We start from the raw sequence: 22,080 nt of genomic DNA on the forward strand, positions 1-22,080 counted from the left end.
TGTCTCTCTGTGTCTCTCTGTGTCTCTCTGTGTCTCTCTCTGTCTCTCTGTGTGTCTCTGTGTCTCTCTCTGTCTCTCTCTGTCTCTCTGTGTCTCTCTGTGTCTCTCTGTGTCTCTCTGTGTCTCTCTGTGTGTCCACTGCTGCTCCAGGCTCAGTTTCTGAGTTTCTCTGGTTTCCTCAGGTAAAGTGGTCGGGCTGAAGCGGGACACGCACTCCCCCTGCCTGCCACCAGAGGTGCCAGAGAGGCGCAGCCAGCAGCACCTGAGCCTCCAGGTGCCCCAGCGCTCCCATAGCTCCGCCTCCTCCTCCGAGGAGAACAGCTCCTCCAGCGCTGCACTCCCCCTGCTGGCGGGAGAGAGAGACTCGTCGTCTCCGAGCGCCGAGGAACGCCGCTTCCCGCTCAGTGCCAGAACCCACGCCGAGTGAGTCCGACACACACACGCACACACACACAGACTTTAATCCAGCTTTAACAGGGTTTTTACCAAATGTCAGATTACTATTTATGGTTTTCCGTCTCATGAATATTTTTCTGAATATTTTCCTAATCTGAACATTTTGTGTCGGACGTTTGGTTTCACTGTAGTTCACTCAGCATGATGCTGCCACCGCCGTACCGTGTTCCCAGGCGTTCAGATGTCCTCCTTTCTCCTCCAAAACCGTTTGAGCTTCAGCTTCATCAGAGAGCATGTTGGAATATTGAAAATAATCCCAAAGCCAGACTGTTGATCCCAAATTAGCTGCCCTACATAAACCTGTCTCAATAAGTAATTAACTAATTAATGATGAATTAAAATGATCTTCATAATTTCCAATCACACGATTAATATTTTATTGCAGACACATTATAACTTCTTTATTGTCTTATATTTCCTTTTTATCATTTTTAGTTATTTATTCTGGATATTTAAAATGTCTCCTCATTTCAGCGTGGCGTGTTCAGTATGAAATTAAACTCTCAAAACGACAATATTATCATTTATCCCTGTCATTTTTACAGTTCCTAACTTTGAGAGCAAACTGTAACTTTTCTCGTCTCCTCAGTGTCCCTGCGGTTGTCATGGTAACTCGTTTCCTGGAGGATAAATCCTTCCAGAAGTTATTTTGATGAGCGATAATGTCGTTTCTGGTTTATCCTGGGTTATCAGATTACAATCTGGTGTAATCTCTCTGTGTCCTGTGTCTCCGCAGCACGCTGGGCGACGTCCCCGAGGCGTCCCCCCTGTCCCCCGGCTCCCAGGACCGCGCCTCGGTGCGCTCGCCACTCTGCTCGCCGCTGCGCCGCCAGTCTTCGGTCCATTCGGGTCGGCTGGGCAGCACCAAGAGCCTGTCGGCCGCCGTGTTCGCCGACAAGCCGCCGGCTGCGCTGACCTCCGGTGGCGGCGGCGGCGGTGGAGGCGTCCAGTTCAGCAGCGAGGTCTCGCGCAGCGACGAGAACGTCCTGGACTCGCCCCGGCAGCGGCGCAGCTACGGCTCGTTCCCCTTCACGCCGTCGGCCGACTCCAGCACCTTCCACCAGTACCGCTCGGCCGACTCCAGCATGTCGGTGGCCGAGAGCGAGGCCTACTTCTCCGCCACCGAGGACTTCGAGCCGATCAGCAGCGCCGACGAGGGGCCCGGCACGTACCCGGGCCGCAAGAAGAAGAGGCGGCAGCAGATGCAGCAGCCGCAGCAGCCGCCGTACCGCATGGAGAGCTACAGGTGAGGTCAGAGGTCGCAGCAGGTCAGACAGACTAACTGTTCAGTCTGTCTGGATGAATGAATGATTTAACTCTGATTTAATGTTTAAAGCTGAGCAGCTTCTGACCGAACGCAGGCCGCCAGCAGATCTTTAATCAGATGCTTCCTGTCTGACTGTGTCAGCCAATCAGACGCTCAGCCTCTTCCGGCTGAGCAGCCAAACGCTTTCATGACAGACGGGACGAAGTTAATCTGCATTTCTGTACCACACAGTATAAAATCATGGCTGAAGGGTGAAAACGCATCACAGACCAGCTGCTATGGGCCAAACCGCTAACGGGTGAAAACGCAATGCATAGAACCAGGCCCGGCGGCGTTGGGGGGCTGTTGGGGGCATTGCCCATCCACAGAGTCAGCCGTACCCCCTGGAAGCTGTTTGTTGTTTTTACCATAAAGTGGCCAACTCTCTTATTCCTATATCGGTTTGATACAATAGGAGCTTCCACCCTTCAAATATCTGTGTCCTCTGTCACTTTTTCTGCATCTAAAGCTGTTTAATCCATTATTAACACGTCGTAACGCATTTTTCTGAGCCGCCTTTAAACGCATCATGAGCGCTACGACCTCGCTGGGGGTACACCTGTGCAGCAGCGAAGGAGACCTGCTGCTGCTGGGCGGAGCTGCTCAGGTGTGTTAGAATCATGGCAGGAAACCAGCAAAACGCAAAGAACTTTTCAAAGTTTTTCCCCCTAACCCCACCTGAAAGGTGACTACCTAACGTTAGCCGACAGGTGACTAGCTCACGCTGGCCGACAGGCGACTAGCTCACGCTGGCCGACAGGCGACTAGCTCACGCTGGCCGACAGGCGACTAGCTAATGCCGTAAGAAATAATATTGTTGCTACGTAGATTGATTCAACCCCCCTTCTGGAGTCGGGGCTGCAAAGGTAGAAATGAACAAAAGGTCATCAGATGTTTGCAAACTTTGCTGAAAACACAAACGAACTGAGCTAAAAATGTACAAATGGTCTGAAAACACAAACTAGCAGGAAAACGTGGCTGCAGCCAGTCTGCGGCTCGTTTCACGGTTTGTTGACCTCTGACCCCCAGCCGCAGCTCCATCTACCACAGCGTGGAGGGGCCTCTGACCTACGTCCTGAACGGGGAGCTGATCACGGAGCCCCGCCCCCTGCCGCCGCCCCAGCCGCTGGCCGCCCACCCGTCCCAGGCCTCCTTCGTGTCGGCGCTGGCCATGGAGGAGGAGAGTTCTGTGGAGGCGGAGAAGACGGCCGAGCCCGGCCCGGTGACCCGGCAGCCTCACGTCATGGCCTGCTACCAGAACTACCTGGCCCACTACCAGGTACCCCCTGCCCTGCCCGGCCGACCCCGTTCTTCTTCTGGGCTCTGAATGACGCGGCTCTCTCTGCAGGTGTCCAACTGGTCCGTCAAGCAGCCGACCAACAAGAGAACCTCCAAGTCGTCTCTGCACCGGCCACTGGACCTGGACACGCCCACCAGCGAGGAAAGCTCCGCCTCCTTCGACCAGCTGGCCGTGCCCAGCTTCAAGGTTCGACTTCCTCTGCTCTGGACGGGTTCCTGCTGTTCACTGGGTCGGAACCAGCCTGGTCTGCTCTGGTTCTGTTGCTCTGACTGCACATGCTTTTTTAAAAAGTTCTGCTCCTTCCTGGTCCAGAATCATCTCTGCTCCAGGATGCCTGGTTCTGATGGTTCTGCAGAACCCTGCTAGCGACCCATTTAGGCTGGGTCCGCAGCAGACACAGCAGGGACACTCAGAACCATCTGGAGGTTCTGGCTCTCTGTAGAACCTTCCTGCCTGGTTCTGGTTCTGGACTCAGCCGTGTTCTGTTCTGCAGGTGATCAAGCCGGGCCTGTCGGCCACCTCCCTGCTGGACCGCGGGCTCCAGCTGATGGGCGACAACAGCAGGTACAGGAAGTGGAGCAGCTGAACATCTGCAAACAGCAGCAGGATGATCAGACCCTGACCTCTGACCCCTGGTGTCGCCCCGCAGCACCCCGTACACGCCGCTGGATAAAAGAGCCATGGAGAACACGGACGAGGACACGACGACGGACGACTGGCTGCTGGAGCAGCCGCTGACTCAGACCAGAACCACGGCCATCGTGGAAGTGAAAGGCGCCGTCAACGTGGTTCTGACGCCGCTGGTGGCCGAGTCCCTGGACAGGTAGCGACCGGCTGACGGTCCGGTTCTGTTTGGACCGGAACCGGACCGATCACATGGTTTTCTGTTGCGTCTGTCTCAGATACATCGAGTCCATGGTCCACTTCGCCAGCATCCGGCACCCGGCGGCCATCTTGGACGACCTGCACGGCAAAGTGCTGAGCGAGGCGTATCAGATCAGCAAGTCCACGGTGGCCGAGTCGGTGCGTATCCGCCCGGTTCTACAGGTGAGCCGCTTACCTGCCTGGCGACTGACGCTGTGCGTCCACAGAGCCAGACGGCCAAGCCAGAACAGAAGCTGTCCAAGCCGGACGCCGCCACGCTGACCTCCATCGGACAGACAGAGCTGTCTGTCAAACCTGACAACGTCAAGATCAAGGGGCTCCAGGCCAACGTCTCCATCCCCAAGGTCTGACCTTTGACCCGGAAGGCAACGCGTCCAGGATGTGTTTGGTGACTGTGTGTACCTGTTTCTGTGCAGGTGAACCTTTGCCTCCTGCAGGCCTCCGTAGAGGAAGGCTCCCCGTCTGCTAAATGCATCCCACACGTGTCTCTGGTGGCGCTGTGCTTCGACCGGATCGCTACCCAGTTCAGGATGAACCGGTGAGCCGTCCGCATCCCACAGCTGCCCGCAGGTTGCCACGGCGACGCTTGGCCACCCGCAGGTTGCCACGGCGACGCTTGGCCACCCGCAGGTTGCCACGGCGACGCTTGGACACACGCAGGTTGTCACGGCGACGCTCATCACTGTAAAACCTGCCTAATATTAGCATTAACATGCTAACCTCTCAGGGCTGATGTTTTTCAGATTTCACATGAGCCACTTAAATTTAGAATGACGGCCATCATTCAAGATGGCTGCCACTTTTTACTCTTATTGTGATGAAATATTCCTTGTTTTTATGACTTTATGTCTCATCAAATGTTTTCCACTTTGGTCTTCACATTTATACAACTTTCAAGTGATTAAATGTATCAGAATACAACAGTTGTTTAATGTTAGCATTAGCTTCTGCTAATGTTTGTGTTTAGTGGCTTAGCTTTAGCTTCTTATCATATCCTTTTGTTTTGTTGTTTAATGTTAGCTCCTGGTAATGTTTTATGTAGCTAATGGTTTAGAATTAGCATCATTTTTTAAATGTATTTAGCAGTAGCTTCTGCTTATTTTTTCTTTAAATATTTAGCGTCAACTTGAACAAATCTTTTAAGTGGTTTACGGTTTTGCGCTAGCTACTGCAAATTTTTTTGTGTTTGACTTTCTAGTGTTAGCATCTGCCAATTTGTTTTATGTGCCAAGAAGTTTAGCATTAGCTTCTGTTAACCTTAATGTGTCTGGTGGTTTAGCGTTAGCAGAGCTAAGAGTTTTGTTCAGTGAATGAATGGATAGTGAAGCTACTGTGGTGGCCATCTTGAAAACTGTAAAAATTATAATTAAATAGGTCCAGTTATTTCTGATTTGACACCAAAAGCATTCATCTGTGATAAATTTGCTGCAAAAGTACATTTTTCAAGATGGCGGGCATCTTGGAACTTGTCAGTAGCTAAGCTAGCCTCCCAGTGGAACCAGTTGCCTCTGTTTCTGTCAGGGGGATTGTTGAGGAGACGCCGAACGCCACTGAACACGGCCGACCGTCCGTTATGTTGGAGAAGTACGCGTCGGCCACCAAGATGCAGCCGCAGTCGTCCGGGTCGCTGCGCTCCAACGCCGGCATCGAGAAGGGCAAAGAGATCGCCGCCAGGCTGAACGTCCACCGGATCCACAGCCAGCTGCGTGGACTGGACTCCACAGGTCGGTTCCACGGCCCGGCCCGGCCCCCCGCTGCGACCGCGCTCTCTGACCCCGCCCTGTCCTCTGCAGATGTGGGGACGTTTGCCATCACCGCCATCCCGTTCGAGAAGTCCAAGGTTCTGTTCGGCCTGGAGGACCTGGACGAGTTCTCCCTGGTGGACGAAACGGACGGCCAGGCGGCACCGAGCGACCCGACTCGCTCTGCCGCCTCGCTGGAGAAATGGGGCTGGATCATGTTCGAATGCGGCATCGAGAACCTCACTGTCAAAGGTAACACTGCCGCTCCCTGCAGCGCCCCCCTCAGGACGGGAGGCTCATGTCTCCGGTCTGCTTCCAGGCGGCCGTCAGTCCGGCGCCGTCCTGTACAACGCCTTCGGAGTCATGGGACACTCAGACGGCGGCGGGAAGACCGGGACCGGCAAGTCCAACGGCTCCACGGGATCCCAGACCGGAAGCGGCTACAGCACCGACGTTTCCGACGACAACCTGCCCAACGACATCATCAGCCCCAACTCTGACGCCAACGACAACTCGGACTCGGACGAGCAGGTCAGGACGACTCGTTCCTGCTCACCTGGTGGAGAATAACCTCATAAAAGACCAAATTTAATTGTGATTAATTCAGATCTGATTATTAATAAATACCAGTTTCTGGCAGAAATTATCAAATTCTGAATTTAAAGTTTCTTTTTGTAACAGAAACATGAAAATTACGGATAATTTGGTTGAAATAAATGAATCAAACATCATAAAACTGGACTAGATTTGATAAATACTTTAATTACAGAAAATACTGAGCAGAATTAAAACTTTGTTCATAATAAAAACTACACTAATAAACCTGGACATAAATAAATAAAACTATCCAGTTTCTAGAGGATCGCTATGGTAACAAAACAATATGAATATTATTTGAACTTTTATAAAGTAAACTTGCCAGCTCCTTCAAATCTTACATTTAAATGTTAAACATTTTTAAACATTTAAATTTATGCTGAAAGCATTAAATCAAATTCAGCAGCATCGATCATCTCAATAAATAAATGTTACATTTATGTATCTGTGTTAAGTTATCAGCATTTATGGCCCCTGAAGCCCTGAGGGCCCGATGGAGCCGCTGGCTTAGTTTGGATTAAACAGAAGTGCAAATAATTGATATTCATTTTAATTGTATTTTTTAACTAGTTGTTTAGACTAGTTGTGGGATTAGATGGTTTCACTGGTGATGTTTTCCATAATAAGCCAGCAATACTTTTATGTTTCCTGTCAACTTAACATCTTTTAATACAAAAACATGGCGGAGCGTCCGCCGGGCTGAGCGGGCTTACTGGGGGAAACTCTGCTTACTGTACAGGTAAAGTAACATGGTGACACTAAAGCATGTAACTGAGGAGTAGAACGGCCAAAATAAGTTCAACAAGTGTAAAAACACAGCTAGAAATACCAACAGTTAGCTTGTTCTAACTAATAATAATACTGTTATTATTGGATACTTATCTGATTATAGTATTAATCTAAAGGTGAAGATATCATACATGTGAAACTAAAACAGTTGTTAACAGATATGGAGGCGTTTGAGTGGAATCCATTTTTACCTGAATGCTTCCCGCCATGCAGGATGAAGGCGTGGAGTCTGACGACCTGAAGAAAGATCTCCCCCTGATGCCGCCGCCGCCCGACTCCAGCAGCATGAAGCTAACCATCAGGGAGATCTGGTTCAGCTTCGCTGCTCCCACCAACGTCCGCTCAGCGTCCCAGACCATGTCCAGGTGGGACGCCTCGCCCCAGAAACACCCGACTGGGTCTGCAGCCCAACCTCCAGAATGACTGCTGATGCTAAGCTAAAGCAGGATCATTAAAATAACACCTCAAAAATAAAAAAAGGCTCAAAAAAGGCTAACCTTTGTTGCGACTTTCTCATTGTTTAGACTTTGATCTCTGAATATCATGAGCTTATTGTCTTTAAATTGCATCTTTCCGTTTCTAGTTTGACTTGGATTATTTTTTTCATAATATTCTCATAATTTAATTATTTTCTTTACCTTGCCCTAATACTTCATTGCATTGTAAAAAAAAAACAGATTAGATTTAATAATGTAAGGAAACATAAATTTGTCAGATTCATAAATATCTTGCCACATTTTTTCTCTGTGGCGCCCCCTGGTGGCGGCGCTCTGAGGCGCCACCAACTGGCGTTTCTCAGGCTGTTTTTCCCGTTTTGTGTTCAGGCAGCTGAACCTGCTCAGCACCGCCACGCCGGCCATCGGCGCCTGGCTCGTCCCCATCGACCAGCTCAAGTCGTCGCTACGAAAACTGGACATGGAGGGAACGCTGCGCGTCTGCGCCGTCATGGGCTGCATCATGACGGAGGCTCTGGAGGTAACACGCCTGAATCCGGTTTCATTGTTGGAATCCGTTTCATTTACCGTGTTTCATTTGTTTTTTGTGTTTGTGCAACAGAAGAAGAGCATCCACATCCCGATCCGCAGCAAGTACAACCGGGTGACGAAGCGCGCCCACTACCTGCACGAGAACCCGTCCTGCATGCTGTGCAACATCCTGCACCGATACCTGCAGCAGGCCGACTACACCGTCATCGAGGAGGCCACCATGGTGAGGGGCAGGCTGGTTCCACTGGGAGCAGGCTTGGAGCTGGCTGGTCTCTCTGGTCTTACTGGTCTTACTGGTCTCTCCCCAGAACGACGGTGTTCCGGCCCTGGTGACGCTGAAGAAGGGTCTGGTGGCTCTGGCCCGGCAGTGGATGAAGTTCATCGTTGTGACTCAGGGCTTCAAGGCCATCGGACTGATGGGTCCCAGCCAGATCGCCAAGCCCAGGGAGGCCCAGCAGAACCAGCCCGACCCGGTCCTGGGCCTGGATAACGGCGCCGCGCTGCACAGCGACACCAGCGCCGACGGAGCGGAGTTTGAGTTCGACGCAGGTGGGACCAAGTTAACGGGTCGACACCTGGAAGCACTGGGACCTATCCAGAACCGCCGATGGTTCCGGTCCGATCCAGAACCGCCGGCGGTTCCGGTCCCATTCACACCAGATTAAGACCTTCTAGTGTTTTTCCCTGCAGTGTTGCTTTGATTCTTTCATGTTTGAGAAATCCTTTAGTCTCTATGGCAACCAGTCACCTGTGCTGAATGCCTGGGTGGACCAAGCCCCGCCTCTGAGGCGCAGCTCCTCCCCCTCTCAGCTCCTTCAGACTAGCCAGCAGCAATTGGCAAACAGCTGATGGAACGGTTGATCTCATCATAGGAGCTGCTGCTCAGAGCAACGCTGGTAAAAACGTTAAAGGCTTAATAGAGGAGCCATGTTCGGACAATTTCCTGGAGGCGGAGCTTCAGGAAGAGCAGGAGCTTCTTAAAGTCACAGAGGAACAATTTCAAGGCGTTAATTCAGAAATAACTTTTCTTTGAAGTCATATTTGATATTTACAGCATTTTTATAACAACTGAAGGTAGTTCTAGAACATTTTATAGATTGTTCTATAAAATGGCTCTGAGCCTAGAAAACATGACACTGCCCCTTTAAACGACAGTATTCAGAAAAAGGTTTCTATTTCAGCACCTTCTCAGTCTGGCAGAGTCTGGAAATGACGCGTTTAGTTTCTGTTTCCAGAACTAAAGCTATAAATGCAGATATAAAGCCAGGGTCTGCTGGTTCTGATCATGTGAAGCTGCTTCGTTGATGATGATGTGCGGAATCGGTTCCTTCTGGGACTTTGATCGGATCTCCTTCTGTTGAAGCCACAGTGAGTGAACACACCATGCTGCTGGAAGGAGCCTGCAGTCGCCCCCCACCCAAAGAGACCAGCACCGGCCCGGTCAGCGGTGTCGAGATCATGAGGAAGCTCTCCAAGTCCCACACGCACAACGAGTCCGCCCACAGGATAAAGGTAAGACAGCGCTAACTCAGAGCTAGCTGCTATCATTAGCTCTGCTAAGCCGCCCTACCAGCTAGTGCTAAAATGTGACATGTGCTACAGCACAGTATATCGCCACCAATAGGATCAAATTGTTATTGCACCCCTGACTTTGACTCGTAGCTTCAGGGAGAATTTATTTATGTGAAGCTAAGTGCCCTAAATATTCTGAAGGCATGTAGCCAAATATTGGCTCCAGTCCTGGTGGAGGCGTTTCCAGCTCTGTGCTTCGGCTCTGCAGGCGTTTCTCTCAGTGACTCCGTCCATTCTCCCTCTGTGTCTCTCTGAGTGTCGTCTCTCTCATCCTAAACTATTCTGCCTCTCCAGACAATTTATCTGTCATGGCGATGAAACGCCCCCGGTGGCCGTCGTAACCTTGCCCGGCGCTCTGCTCGTTTGTCACACCCAGGGTTCACATCCCTACCAGTCACTGAGCTACACCAGCGGCGACACGGCGGCCGACTCGCCGGCCCACGTGAGCCGCGGCGGCGGGCCGCCGGCCAGGGACAGCCCGCGCAAGGAGAGCCTGCTGAGCAACCTGACGGGCAGCTTCCGCAGCCTGCACAACCTGCTGGAGGGAACGCCGCAGCGCAGCGACATGGCCGCCGCCGCCACCAAGACCAGCTCCCTCACACGCACAGGTGAGCCGGAGGAATCCCAGCAAAACCAGTTCACCAGTAAAACCAGAGCAATCAACAATCGTTAGGAAGAAAAAAACTCCAGGTTTAATCTGGTGGGATTAGGGATGAATCATTAATTAATTATTCATTGATTGATCACTAACTGGATTATACAGAACGACACAGAGCAGAAACAAAGCCGAAACTGGACAATAAATAAAAACATTTAAAATAAAAAATCATCCTAAATCTGTTCCACCTGGTTCAGACGAGGGAAAACAAACTCCTGTTAATCATTAATCAATATCTGATGTCCAGGTCAGTCCTACGCCGCGTTCAGACCAGGAGACGCTCTGAACCTTTACGGTATTTTTAGCTCTGCTACAAATGATCAAAAGATCATTAAAATAATTGCTGTTGCTGCATTTTAGGACATAAATATTTATTTTCTTATTTAAGAAAAGAACTGAATCATTTGTTTGCATCTTTTAATATATTTCTAACATTGTATAGGAAAGGCCTGCAGCCTGTTTTATCTGATTAAATATCAGAATAATGAGTTATTAAATGGCCTCAGCCCTGTTATAGTGCAGATCTAACCTGGTGAAATGTGGGATTATAATCCACAGCTTCATGTCCTGCATGATCCAGAGTGAGATTATTCAGCTGGATCTCAGTTTGGTTCAGAATCACCTGAAACATTTCCACACAGTGAAAGATGAAGTTATTTTACATGAAATGACCTGAAAACTGAAAGTCCTGAAATTAAAGTTCTGGATATTTTTGGTCCAGCAGTGACACCTGCTGGTCAGGTTTATGTTGCCCACCTTCCTGTTTGTGAATGAGTTCATGATGTTCAGAGCAGATGGGTTTTAATGACCCGGAACATAAACAGATTTTAACCTGTTTGTGTCTCCTGGTTCCGACCCGGCCCGTCCTGCAGGGACGGACATGCTGACCGAACATCCGCTGCTGTCCGAGCCGTCCTCCGTCAGCTTCTACAACTGGATGTCCAACGCCGTGGGGAACCGGGCCGGCGCCACGTCCCACGACTCCCCGCTCAGCCGCTCCCAGCCAGGTGAGGCCCGCTGGGCTCCAGCTGCATGAACCTGCTGGGGGTCCGGACCTGGCCAGACTCCAGAACCAGCTCTCAGCTCTCTATGTCTGTCTCCAGACTCTCTGGACTTCAGCTACCATCCTGTTGCTGCTAGCAGCCCACAATGTCAGCTTGGAGTTTGTTAGCGTAGCTGCTAGCAGCCCACAATGTCAGCTTGGAGTTTGTTAGCATAGCTGCTAGCAGCCCACAAGGTCAGCTTGGAGTTTGTTAGCGTAGCTGCTAGCAGCCCACAAGGTCAGCTTGGAGTTTGTTAGCATAGAGGCTAGGTCCAGTTCTGATTCGGTTCTTCTCTCGACCTGGTTCTGACGGTGTCCTTGTTGTCCCTCCCAGCCGGAACCTGCACCCTGCCCACCATCCCCTCGGCATCGGACTTCAACACAGTTCTGTCCAGCGACCAGAACACGCTGGATGGGACGCACTCCCAGCACTCCCAGCACAGCACCAGTCAGGATGACCTGGTGGACGTGGAGGAGGGGAACCAGTGTCCCGCTGCCGTGCAGCTGGCCGATGCTCAGGTGAGCCGACTGGATTCATGGTTTAGCGTTGGCGCCGTCAGCGTTGGCGCCGTCAGCGTTGGCGCCGTCAGCGTTGGCGCCGTCAGCGTTGGCGCCGTCAGCGTTGGCGTCATAGCTACACCTCGCATTGGGACAATGATGCAATCAGGCAAAGAATCTGGAAACTTTTACAACGATTCACTATTAATCAGCACTACAAGATCTTGATAAGAGTTTCACATTTCGCAGGCCAGGAAAATGTTTTCATTACAAACAAATCTTCCTGTATTGGAACAGTCTGGTCATGTCGACATGAACCAACTCGGAGTAAAGGCTGCAGGTCTGCGTTGCTAGCTGCAGCGGCCAGCAGGCTACGCACCAGCTAGCGCTACATGGAAACACGAGCAGACTGGTCTAATGAACCTCCTGATTTTCTCCTGCTCCAGGTTGTCTTCAAGCCCTTGCTGAGCTACATCGGCATCCAGGCGCAGGATGCCACTCCCCTCAGCTACAAGATGTACTTTGGAGAACATTTGTCGTTTTCGGGCAACCTGGAGTGTCTGCGAGCTGACATCGTGGACTCGGATACGACCAAGGAGCGGAAAAACAAGAAGTCCAGGAGGTAGAAGCCTGACCCTTACCCATTGCTTATCTGGATTCATTTCACTCTGAGATGTTAAGGTTATGTTGATGATGACGGCTCCTTCAGACTAGCCAGCAGCAACTAGCAAACATCTGCTGAGCTCCTTAGAGGAGCCATTTTGAATGACTTTTTGGAGTCAGACCTTCAGAAACAGCTGCAGTTCTTAAAGAGACGGAGGCCCAATTTCATGGCTTAAACTTGATCATTTTCATAACTTAAGGTAACGCAGTTATTTAAGCATGCTGTAAAATGTAAAACTTGTGGTACTGCCCCTCTAAGCAGACAAATATTCTTGCCTTGATAATTTCCTGTAACATTTCTGCGTTTCCTGAGCTGCTCTGTGATGCAAGTCGCTGTAGGAAGTTGGGTCATCGGATCAGAACCGGCAGGTGATTCTGAGCCTCTGTGTTTCCAGGCAGGGCACCGTCAATCTTCCCCCGCTGGAGTTCAAGCCCGCCCTGCTGATCGAGACCTTCAGCGTCAACGCCGTGGTGATGGAGAAGTCTGCCAGCGCCCCCCAGGGGGCGCCGCTCTCCTTCCACGACCTGAATCGCCGCCACTACAACACCTTCCACTGCGACTTCACCACGGCCTGCCAGGCCATCAGCCAGCGTGTTGACATGGCGCTGGTGCGCCTCATCCACCAGTTCAGCACCATGATCGACGACATCAAGGCCACGCAGACCGACATCAAGCTGAGCCGCTACACCGCCGGCTCCACCTCCCCCACCCCCACCTTCAGGGCCCGGCCCTACCGCCACATCCTGTCCTCCGACTTCAGCCGCAGCTCCCGCGGCAGCCTGAACGGCGCGGGCCGCGGCGCCACGCAGACGCTGAAGAGCAAGAGAGGCGGAGGGGCGGGGCTTCCCTCCAACGGGCCGCCGTCCAACATCGACACGCTGGGGCGGCGGGAACCCCGAGGACGCAGCTCGCTGGGGCGCTCGGAGCGCCGCACCTCCAAGGTAGCAACGGGCGGGGGCGGGGCAGCGCTAAGGTTAGGGAAACAACAGGCTGGAATAATTAACTAGAGAACTAACTCTGAAAAGGCCATTTGTAATAATTAAGCCAAAAATCTACAATAAAAATATAAATTTTACATTTAAGGTAAATAAAAAGCATCATGTATCTTAATTAAAAATCATTAAAATTAGTCTTCATATTACTAGAATGAAGTGAGGAATGTGGAGGAAATATTTAATCTGTAAGCATCAGCCTCAGGTTGCCATTATAAATTTATCATTGTATTCTCGTGAACCTGCGCCGACCGTCTCAGTAATGTCTGAAATAAAAGCCACTTTGGAAATATCTTCTGTCCTCTAGAGGGCGCCACCACATCACTGCAGACTCCCAGTTTTAGCAGAAACATTGTGATGCGGTGGAACTTCAGGAGGTTCTGGTACCGGGTAACGGCGGGTTCTGGCTCTGCCCCCCAGGTGTCCAGAAAGGGCTCCCGGGACGTGGCGGACCACATGCCGATCCAGATGGACGACTCGGACTCCATCACGGTGTCGGAGCAGAGCGAGCCGTCGGCAGAGTGCTGGCAGAACATGTACAAGCTGCTCAACTTCTACTCCCTGATCTCCGACCCGACCGGCATCCTGGAGAAGAGTTCACCGGAGAACTGCATCTCAGGTCAGCGCGCATCACTACTTCCTGTTTATAATTAACAAAAACCAGCCACTTCCTGTCTGGTTCTGGGTGGCTGATGGGCTGAACTTCCTGTCTGCAGAGGGCGGGCGGCGCCCGTCGGAGTCGCTCTGTAAGGTCATCTTTGAGAACGAGAACGAGCAGCCGGAGCCGGCGACGCCTGGCAGGCCGGCCGGGGCGGCAGCGGCGGGCGGACGGCGGCGCAGCCTGGTGAGCGGCGAGCCGCAGCACGTAACGCTGATCGTGTTCGGCATCGGCATGGTGAACCGCACTCACCTGGAGGCCGACATCGGCGGCCTGACCATGGAGGCGGAGCTTAAGAAGATCCACGGGTCGTTCACGCTGAAGGAGAAGATGAAGGGTGAGAGCTGCTGCGGCGGCGAACGACGCCCCCTGGTGGCCAGGCGGCTCTGACGGCTTTCTCTGTGATGCAGATATTCTCCACCAGAAGATGACGGAGACGTGCGCGTCGGCTCACATCGGAGGAGTGAACATCGTTCTGCTGGAGGGAATCACGCCAGACATTCAGTACGTACCAACGGCCCAATACCGATGAACCGGTAATCAGGTGAATTGTCAGGCTGTTTTTCAGTCGTCTGAATTCAGTAAATTCGGTTATTGAAGCTACGATATAAAAAATTTAGCCTGCTTGATGATGGTAATTAAAATAATGATTAAAAAAATCCTAGTTCAAATAATGCAGTAAAATTACTTTAAGTAAAAAGTTCTTTATTAAATTAGTTAAGTGGGAAATGAAATGTTATTCTATAACTTAATATTATTAGTTTTTGTCAGCTAAGTATTTATTCTAGTAACCAACTCTTATTGTATCAACTTTAATTTTATCAGATAAATCAAACTGTTACCATATTAACTAAAAAAAATAAATTATATATATATATATATATATATATATATATAAATTGATTCTGAAATCCTAAATAGGAAGTTTTTCTGCTATCATAGAGTATGTAAACTAACATGATTAATAATGGAAATTAAATTGATTGGGTTCTTAAGAATTTGGTTAAAAACAATAATTGAAACTTCAATGTGAAATAAATCCAATGAGTTAAAGCTGTTTGTAATAAATTGGCTGTAGAACTGATTATCTGAAATAAGTTGATCAGCTCTATAGAAACTGGTGAGATCAGAAGCTGATGTGGTTTTATTTACCCCAGGTCATTCCAGCCTGTCTATCTCCATAACTCTATACCTCCTGACTCTTCTTCTCTTCTTCCTCGCTCTTCTTTGCTTCCCGGTAAACTGCGTAGACTGGAGGACTTTCCCACGTCTCCCACCAGCACGGCTAAGCAGGAGTTTCTGTATGTTCATGTTGACCCCAGTGACCTCTGCACCAGTAAACCCACCGTCTCATGCAGCGCAGCATATCTCTGGAAAAACTGTTAGCCGCGGCATGAATACTTGTATGATCAACCCTCAGGCTTCCCATCAGCCATCTGCATTTCAGGGTCAGACAGTTTTCAAGATGGCTGCCGTTTGTGAGCCGTTTTTAAGCTATTTATTGCCACAGAGAGTTGCATACTTTCATGACTTTAGGTCACATCGTATGTTTCATCTTGGCTCATCCTGTCCTTGCAACTGTAGTGATGATACAATCAGAAGCAGAGGTCTGGCATTAGCATTAGCTCCAGCTATTTTGTTTTTATATGTTTAGGGTTAGCTTCCGGCAAATTTTTTTATGTGGTTAGCAGGTTTGTGTTACCATCCTCAAATTTTTTAAGCAGCTTAGTGTTAGCTTATGCTAACTTTGTGTGTTTAGCAGCTTAGTGTTAGCTTATGCTAACTTTGTGTGTTTAGCAGCTTAGTGTTAGCCTATGCTAACTTTGTGTGTTTAGTCGTTCAGTCTTAGCGTAGCTAAGATCCTTGTTCAGTGAATTAACTTCTATCTGTGCCCGCCACTGAAAATAACTGCTCTGATTTTAGTGCGTTTATTCTCCACGACCACCGTGGCAGCCATGTTGAAATATGGGGGGAGAAAATCAGTAAATATGAATTCTGTGTTGAATTATGGATGATTTGACATCAAAATATTTCATTTTGGGGAATGAAACTGAAGAGATTATTTCAAGATGGCAGCTGTTTTAAATATGGCTGCCATCTCAGAACAGCAACATCTGTGCCCAGTTGGGTTCTTGTATCTGTGCGACAGATTTTTCTGAATATGCTGCTTTGCTGAGTCTGTCCTTCATCGCCTGCTGCTCATCATCCTCGGGGTTCATCTGTGTTTCATGCTGGCAGAGCTGCTCTCATCTGACTTCATGTCGGGGCGCAGCAGATCCAGATACTTCTGGAGCTGGAGGTCATTTCATTTCTTCCCCTGTGGGTCGTCTCCAGCCATCGTCACTGACTGCATGACGCTTCACAGTCCGTCTTCATCCTCCGTCAGGTTTCCGTCCACTCACTCTTCTCTCGTGTTTCAGGACCGTCGTCAAGTGCACCATTGCCAAGTCGCAGGCGCTGTACAGCGCCCAGCGGGGCCTGAGGACCAACAACGCCGCCGTCTTCAAGGTGGGCTCCATCATGATCAACATCCCGCAGCACCCGGCCACGCTGCACAGCATGATGGTCCGCAGCTCCCACCAGCTCTCCAAGCAGATCTCCGACCTCATCCGCCAGCCTGCAAATGTGTACGTTCCTCTGCGCCGGCTTATCGGTTTGTCGGGTCGGAGGAGCTGGAGCTCCAGGTGCAGGGTTAAACTCCGAGTTCAGGGTTAAACTCCGAGTTCAGGGTTAAACTCCGAGTTCAGGGTTAAACTCCGAGTTCAGGGTTAAACTCCGAGTTCAGGGTTAAACTCCGAGTTCAGGGTTAAACTCCGAGTTCAGGGTTAAACTCCGAGCTTTTCGAGTTTACCTTTAATTTCAGAATGAGATGCAGTTTTAACCTTGTGGATGTGTCTCAGTTCATCTGGACTTTTGTCCCCAATTCATTTTTAAAGTCTTCATGTATTAAAACTAACCGAGGTCCAACTGACAGGAAGTTTCTCCATCAGAGTTTCTCTCTTAATGTTGGTTAAACTCGGATCGATGAAATGTGCGTCCGTCGTTTTTAGTCGTGGTGTGAGTCGGCGCCCTGCCTGATGCCCCGCCCCCTCCTTCTCATTGGCTGCTGCCGTGTTTTGCAGCAGCCAACCGAGTCGTGAGGACACGCCGACCCCCCAGCCGCCGGACAAGGCATCCAGCATCAACCAGACGCCGGTGGAGGCCAACGAGTTTCCTCAGCTGCCCGAGGGCCTGGAGAAGAAGCCCATCGTCCTCAAGTTCAGCGCCATGATGGACGGCATCACCATCGGCGCCGCCCTGCTGCCTTCGCTCAAAGCAGAGTATAAAATGGGGGCGGTGAAGAGCCACGGCATGACAGGTGACCCCTCCCCCACCTGTTTACAGGCGTTTTCTGCCCAGTTCTGATCAGGTTCTGCTCCTCAGGAGCTCAGACCAGCTTCACCTTCGAGCTGCCGAACCACAAGCTGTGCTTCCAGTCCAAGGTGTCCCCGGTGGACATGTCCACCATGTCCCCGTCCGCCAGCCTGTCCCTGCCGCCTGTCTCCATGTCCGGGGAGTACATCATGGAGGACCACGAGAGCCACTCCGACCAGAGCTGGGCCGCCGACGACTTCCCGGCCAAGCAGGGCAACTACCTGCAGGGCAACTACCTGCGATGCGTCGCTGAGGTGGGGCAGGTTGCCATGACAACGGGTTCCTGACGCCACACCCTGTTAAGACGTTGCTCTGTGTGTGGACAGATCGGCTCGTTTGAACACAACCTGACGACGGACCTGCTGAACCACCTGGTGTTCCTGCAGAAGGTCTTCATGAAGGAAGTCAACGAAGTCATCCAGAAGGTTTCAGGTAAACATCAGGCTTTTATTCTGAAACTCCAGACACAGCTTGACTTCCTGTCATTTGACTTTGAATCTTTAATGGCTCACAACTCGATTTAAAATGGATTTCCACTTCTATCGCTAAAAGAAGGATCCTCCTCACCTACTTTAGTCTGCTTCATATCGCACAACGATAAGCTGAGATCGGTTTGCTGCGCCTTCATCATAGCCTTCATCAGCGTCTGCTCTGGTTCCTTCAGGACGCTGTGCTCTCTGTCTGCAGGAGGCGAACAGCCGATCCCGCTGTGGAACGAACACGACTCGTCCACAGACGCAGACAAGCCCAAGATCCTGCTCTACTCCCTCAGCCTGATGTTCAAGGTGGGTTCAGAAGGAACACCCTCAATTAGCTCAGGGTTAGCTCAGCGATAGCTCAGGGTTAGCTGAAGGTTAGCTCAGGGTTAGCTCAGCGATGGCTCTCTGAAGGTTAGCTCAGCGATAGCTCAGGGTTAGCTGAAGGTTAGCTCAGCGATAGCTCAGGGTTAGCTTAGCAATAGCTCAGGGTCAGCTGAAGGTTAGCTCAGGGTTAGCTCTCTGAAGGTTAGCTCAGGGTTAGCTTAGCTGTAGCGCAGCAATGTCTCAGAGTTAGCTCGGCGTTAGCTCACTGCTAGCTCCTCTCCTCGCCGTGCTTCCAGGGCATCCAGATGACGGCCACCACGCCGTCGATGCGGGCCGTGCGCTTCGAGACGGGCTTGATCGAGCTGGAGCTGTCCAACCGGATCCAGTGCAAGGCTCAGCCCGGAGGCAGCAGCAGCTACCTGAAGCTGTTCGGAAAGTGCCAGGTGGACCTGAACCTGGCGCTGGGGCAGATCGTCAAGCATCAGGTACCGGCCGGCCGGCCGGCCCTCTGGACCGGACCCGGCGCGAACCGCTTTCATTTCCCCGTCCGTCCCGCAGGTTTACGAAGAGGCCGGCTCAGACTTCCACCAGGTGGCGTACTTCCGGACCCGGATCGGTCTGAGGAACGCGCTGCAGGAGGAGATCAGCGGCTCGTCGGACAAGGAGGCGGTTCTGATTACTCTGAACCGGCCCATCGTGTTCGCTCAGCCGGTGGCGTTCGACAGAGGTTCGGCTCACGTCACGCGTTGAAACGGCTCTGTTAAAGCACCAGAGACCAAACCGGTTCTGTTCTGGTTCTCCTGGAAACCGCCCTCTGCCTCCTGTCCCTGCAGCCGTGCTCTTCTGGCTGAACTACAAGGCGGCGTACGACAACTGGAACGAGCAGCGGCTGGCGCTCAACAAGGACATCCACATGGCCACCAAGGAGGTGGTGGACAAGCTGCCGGGCATCCAGCAGACGTCGGCCCAGGCCTTCAGCACCCTGTTCCTGCAGCTCACCGTCAACGACCTGGGCATCTGCCTGCCCATCACCAACGCGTCACAGGTAACCCGACCACCAGGCAGCCCCAGCGGCCTCCGGTGAAACATCAGCATCTAAACTCTGCGGTTCATCTGGACCCACAGTGCAGAAGCTAATGCTAAGGCGCTAACCAACATGGTATTTAGTGGAAGCTAAACGTCTGGTTGTGAGCAGCCAGCGTCCGTCCTGATGGAGGTCGTTTCCTCTGTTTATCCATAACTGAACATTTCTGCGTTAAAATCCTTTTTATTCATCTGATTATAACCTGAATCTTACCTGCTAAGATTGTTCTCATTGCTGGATTAACCAAGCAGCTGCTTGCCGACGACCTTCAGAGTAACCAGAGTTTATGAAAATCCAGGCTCAGGTCTAGCCTGTGTGTGGGGTTAAAGGTCACCAGCTGTGCTGTCACCCATTTCTGTAGAAAGGACCAGCGGCGTCAGGGCCGGAGATGAGCTCTGCAGCAGCGGCCCAGCCAAAGCCCGCCCACAAAGTAACCCGCAGCTCCTCCGTCCTGCCTGGTGGCTTGCTGTGGTTCTGCTCTGATTTTATTTTGAAATGTGTTGTTTCCTGTTGGCTGCCTGCTGTGTTTTACCTGGAGGAGAGCTGGAGGAGCTCTGGCCTGTCTGTGTGGATCTGTGTCCTGATTGGAGGTCGGTGGTGATGCACGAGGAAAACGGCTCTGAGGTCCTGAAATGTTTTCTGATTCCCTGGTGGGATTAGCATCAGACTAGGGGAGCTGAATCGATGCTTTCTGGGTGTTTTTAGCTCTAATCTGCTGTGGACATTTCCCTCTGAAGTGGATCCAAATGAAGATTCAATCAGGGTTTCTACTTCATTTCTGAGTGAAATGTCACCGTGCTGCTCTGGCTTCTGTGATTGGATGAAACGGGTTGTTTTTACTGGTTCTGCCGCTAACTGCGACCCGCTGTACTCCGTCCCTCCCAGGTCAACCACAGCATCGACTTTGACACGGGCTCGGCTCTGGTTCTGACCATCGAGAGCACGCTGATCACCGCCTGCTCCTCCGAGTCTCTGGTGAGCAAAGGCCACTTCAAGAACTTCTGCATCCGCTTCGCCGAAGGCTTCGAGACGTCCTGGGACGACTGGAAGCCCGAAGTCCGGGGCGACCTCGTCATGAACGCATGTGAGTGTTGAAACTGAATCACTGAATTCCACAGCACAGCCACGTTAAGCTTTTCATAGTCAAGCTAGCACAGCTGGCCTACTTCACACTTTCTATACATTTTTTTAAATGAGAAATTCTTCCAGACCGGTGAGATGTGAAACTCATCGTTGATAATTAAGAGCAAAACTTTATTCCAGATCCTTCGTGCCGTTTTCCTGACTCGATCGTTGTGACGTTTAACCCAGTGGTGTGTGTTGAAATGTTTCATGTGATCGCTGGAGCTGCGTTGCCTCCTGAATGTCGGCTTGTCGGCTTGCAGGCGTCGTCCCTGACGGCACATATGAAGTCTGCTCCAGGACCACCGGCCAGCTGTCTGCAGGCAAGGCGCCGTCTTCTTGAGGCTCAGCGACTCGCGCTTCAGAAAAATGAGCGTTGATGTTTGTCTTGGAGCAGAGAGCAGCAGCGCCGGCACCTGGACGCTCAACGTTCTGTGGAAAATGTGCGGCATCGACGTCCACATGGACCCGAACATCGGCAAGCGGCTGAACGCCCTGGGCAACACGCTGACGTCGCTGACGGGGGAGGAGGACGCCGACGACATCACCGACCAGAACTCGGTGAACATGGGAGACCTGTCGGACGAGGACGAAGCCGACACCATGTCGCCCATCGTCCACACGGTCAGTGACCCGGTCCGGTCAGCGCCGAGCTCGGTTCAGACGAAGGTCAGACGCTTATCTAGAGCTAAAAGTTACGAGAGGCAGCTGAAAGTTGGACCTGCTCTATGTAAAGCTGCTGATATTTGCAGGGAAGCTTTCCGTCAGGTTTCTGTCTGTGGAAGATTTTTGTGTTTGAAGCTGAACAGTAAAGTGGTCTGGGTGTCCAAGCCGCTCCACTTCCTGCTTCCTGTTTGGGGTCAGAGGGTAAACCCGCCCGTCTCCTTCCTGCAGAGCTGCGAGGCGCCGTTCAGCCCTCGGCTGACCCTAAAGAGGCGCCTGGTGAACCACATCCTGGGCCTCAGCCCCAGGCCCCAGAGCGTCTCTGCGGACGGCTCCGACGACGGCTCCCCGTCCGGGGCCCGGGCCCAGAGGCCCCTGTCCTGGGCCTGCGTATGTAGAACCGCCCTGGGTCCGCCGGGTTCACGTGGAGCTTCTGGTCCCAGAATGCTGGTCGGCGGCTGATTGATGGTTGATTTAGAGGCGGATCGGTTCCCCGGGTGGTGATGGTGGTGGAGGGTCTTCCAATCAATCGCTCATCAATCTTCCAATCGCTCCGGTCGTGATTCGGGTTTCAGGTGACCTGTTGACAGGCGTTCGGTCCCGGGGGGCTGACGGTCCGCTCTGTTCCCCGCAGGAGAACTTTGACCCCCGGCGGCAGGCGATGTGCGGCGCGGCGCTGGACGCCCGCGGCAGGAAGGTCACCAAGAGGGTGGTGGACATCCGGGAGCTGAACGAACAGGCCAAGGTCATCGACGACCTGAAGTAAGAGCGGCGCTGTGAGTGTGTGTGAGAGCTGTGTGTGTGTGTGAGAGCTGTGTGTGAGAGCTGTGTGTGTGTGTGAGAGCTGTG

General features: G+C 51.7%; 1 protein-coding gene across 1 annotated transcript in view; it reads left to right on the plus strand.

Moving 5' to 3' along the window:
- Positions 1–22,080, plus strand: part of kiaa1109 (KIAA1109 ortholog) — an 84,961-nt gene that overhangs the window by 39,958 nt on the left and 22,923 nt on the right. The window contains exons 27-64 of the mRNA XM_015041703.1: positions 183–423; positions 1,193–1,702; positions 2,792–3,041; positions 3,111–3,248; positions 3,556–3,626; positions 3,712–3,885; positions 3,965–4,085; positions 4,154–4,291; positions 4,364–4,485; positions 5,469–5,671; positions 5,741–5,941; positions 6,009–6,220; positions 7,289–7,440; positions 7,900–8,050; positions 8,132–8,284; positions 8,370–8,610; positions 9,425–9,573; positions 10,010–10,241; positions 11,164–11,298; positions 11,668–11,852; positions 12,278–12,453; positions 12,890–13,436; positions 13,908–14,106; positions 14,204–14,482; positions 14,556–14,649; positions 15,396–15,446; positions 16,566–16,772; positions 17,268–17,503; positions 17,569–17,813; positions 17,886–17,991; positions 18,247–18,344; positions 18,659–18,847; positions 18,921–19,089; positions 19,196–19,407; positions 20,332–20,530; positions 20,832–20,891; positions 20,966–21,192; positions 21,866–21,993. Coding sequence (XP_014897189.1) covers positions 183–423; positions 1,193–1,702; positions 2,792–3,041; positions 3,111–3,248; positions 3,556–3,626; positions 3,712–3,885; positions 3,965–4,085; positions 4,154–4,291; positions 4,364–4,485; positions 5,469–5,671; positions 5,741–5,941; positions 6,009–6,220; positions 7,289–7,440; positions 7,900–8,050; positions 8,132–8,284; positions 8,370–8,610; positions 9,425–9,573; positions 10,010–10,241; positions 11,164–11,298; positions 11,668–11,852; positions 12,278–12,453; positions 12,890–13,436; positions 13,908–14,106; positions 14,204–14,482; positions 14,556–14,649; positions 15,396–15,446; positions 16,566–16,772; positions 17,268–17,503; positions 17,569–17,813; positions 17,886–17,991; positions 18,247–18,344; positions 18,659–18,847; positions 18,921–19,089; positions 19,196–19,407; positions 20,332–20,530; positions 20,832–20,891; positions 20,966–21,192; positions 21,866–21,993 — 7,201 coding nt within the window. The remainder of the gene's footprint in view (positions 1–182; positions 424–1,192; positions 1,703–2,791; positions 3,042–3,110; positions 3,249–3,555; positions 3,627–3,711; positions 3,886–3,964; positions 4,086–4,153; positions 4,292–4,363; positions 4,486–5,468; positions 5,672–5,740; positions 5,942–6,008; positions 6,221–7,288; positions 7,441–7,899; positions 8,051–8,131; positions 8,285–8,369; positions 8,611–9,424; positions 9,574–10,009; positions 10,242–11,163; positions 11,299–11,667; positions 11,853–12,277; positions 12,454–12,889; positions 13,437–13,907; positions 14,107–14,203; positions 14,483–14,555; positions 14,650–15,395; positions 15,447–16,565; positions 16,773–17,267; positions 17,504–17,568; positions 17,814–17,885; positions 17,992–18,246; positions 18,345–18,658; positions 18,848–18,920; positions 19,090–19,195; positions 19,408–20,331; positions 20,531–20,831; positions 20,892–20,965; positions 21,193–21,865; positions 21,994–22,080) is intronic.

Source organism: Poecilia latipinna, unplaced genomic scaffold (genome assembly GCF_001443285.1).
Source record: "Poecilia latipinna isolate Pla-1442-1.1 unplaced genomic scaffold, P_latipinna-1.0 Scaffold563, whole genome shotgun sequence".
Lineage (NCBI taxonomy): Eukaryota > Metazoa > Chordata > Actinopteri > Cyprinodontiformes > Poeciliidae > Poecilia > Poecilia latipinna.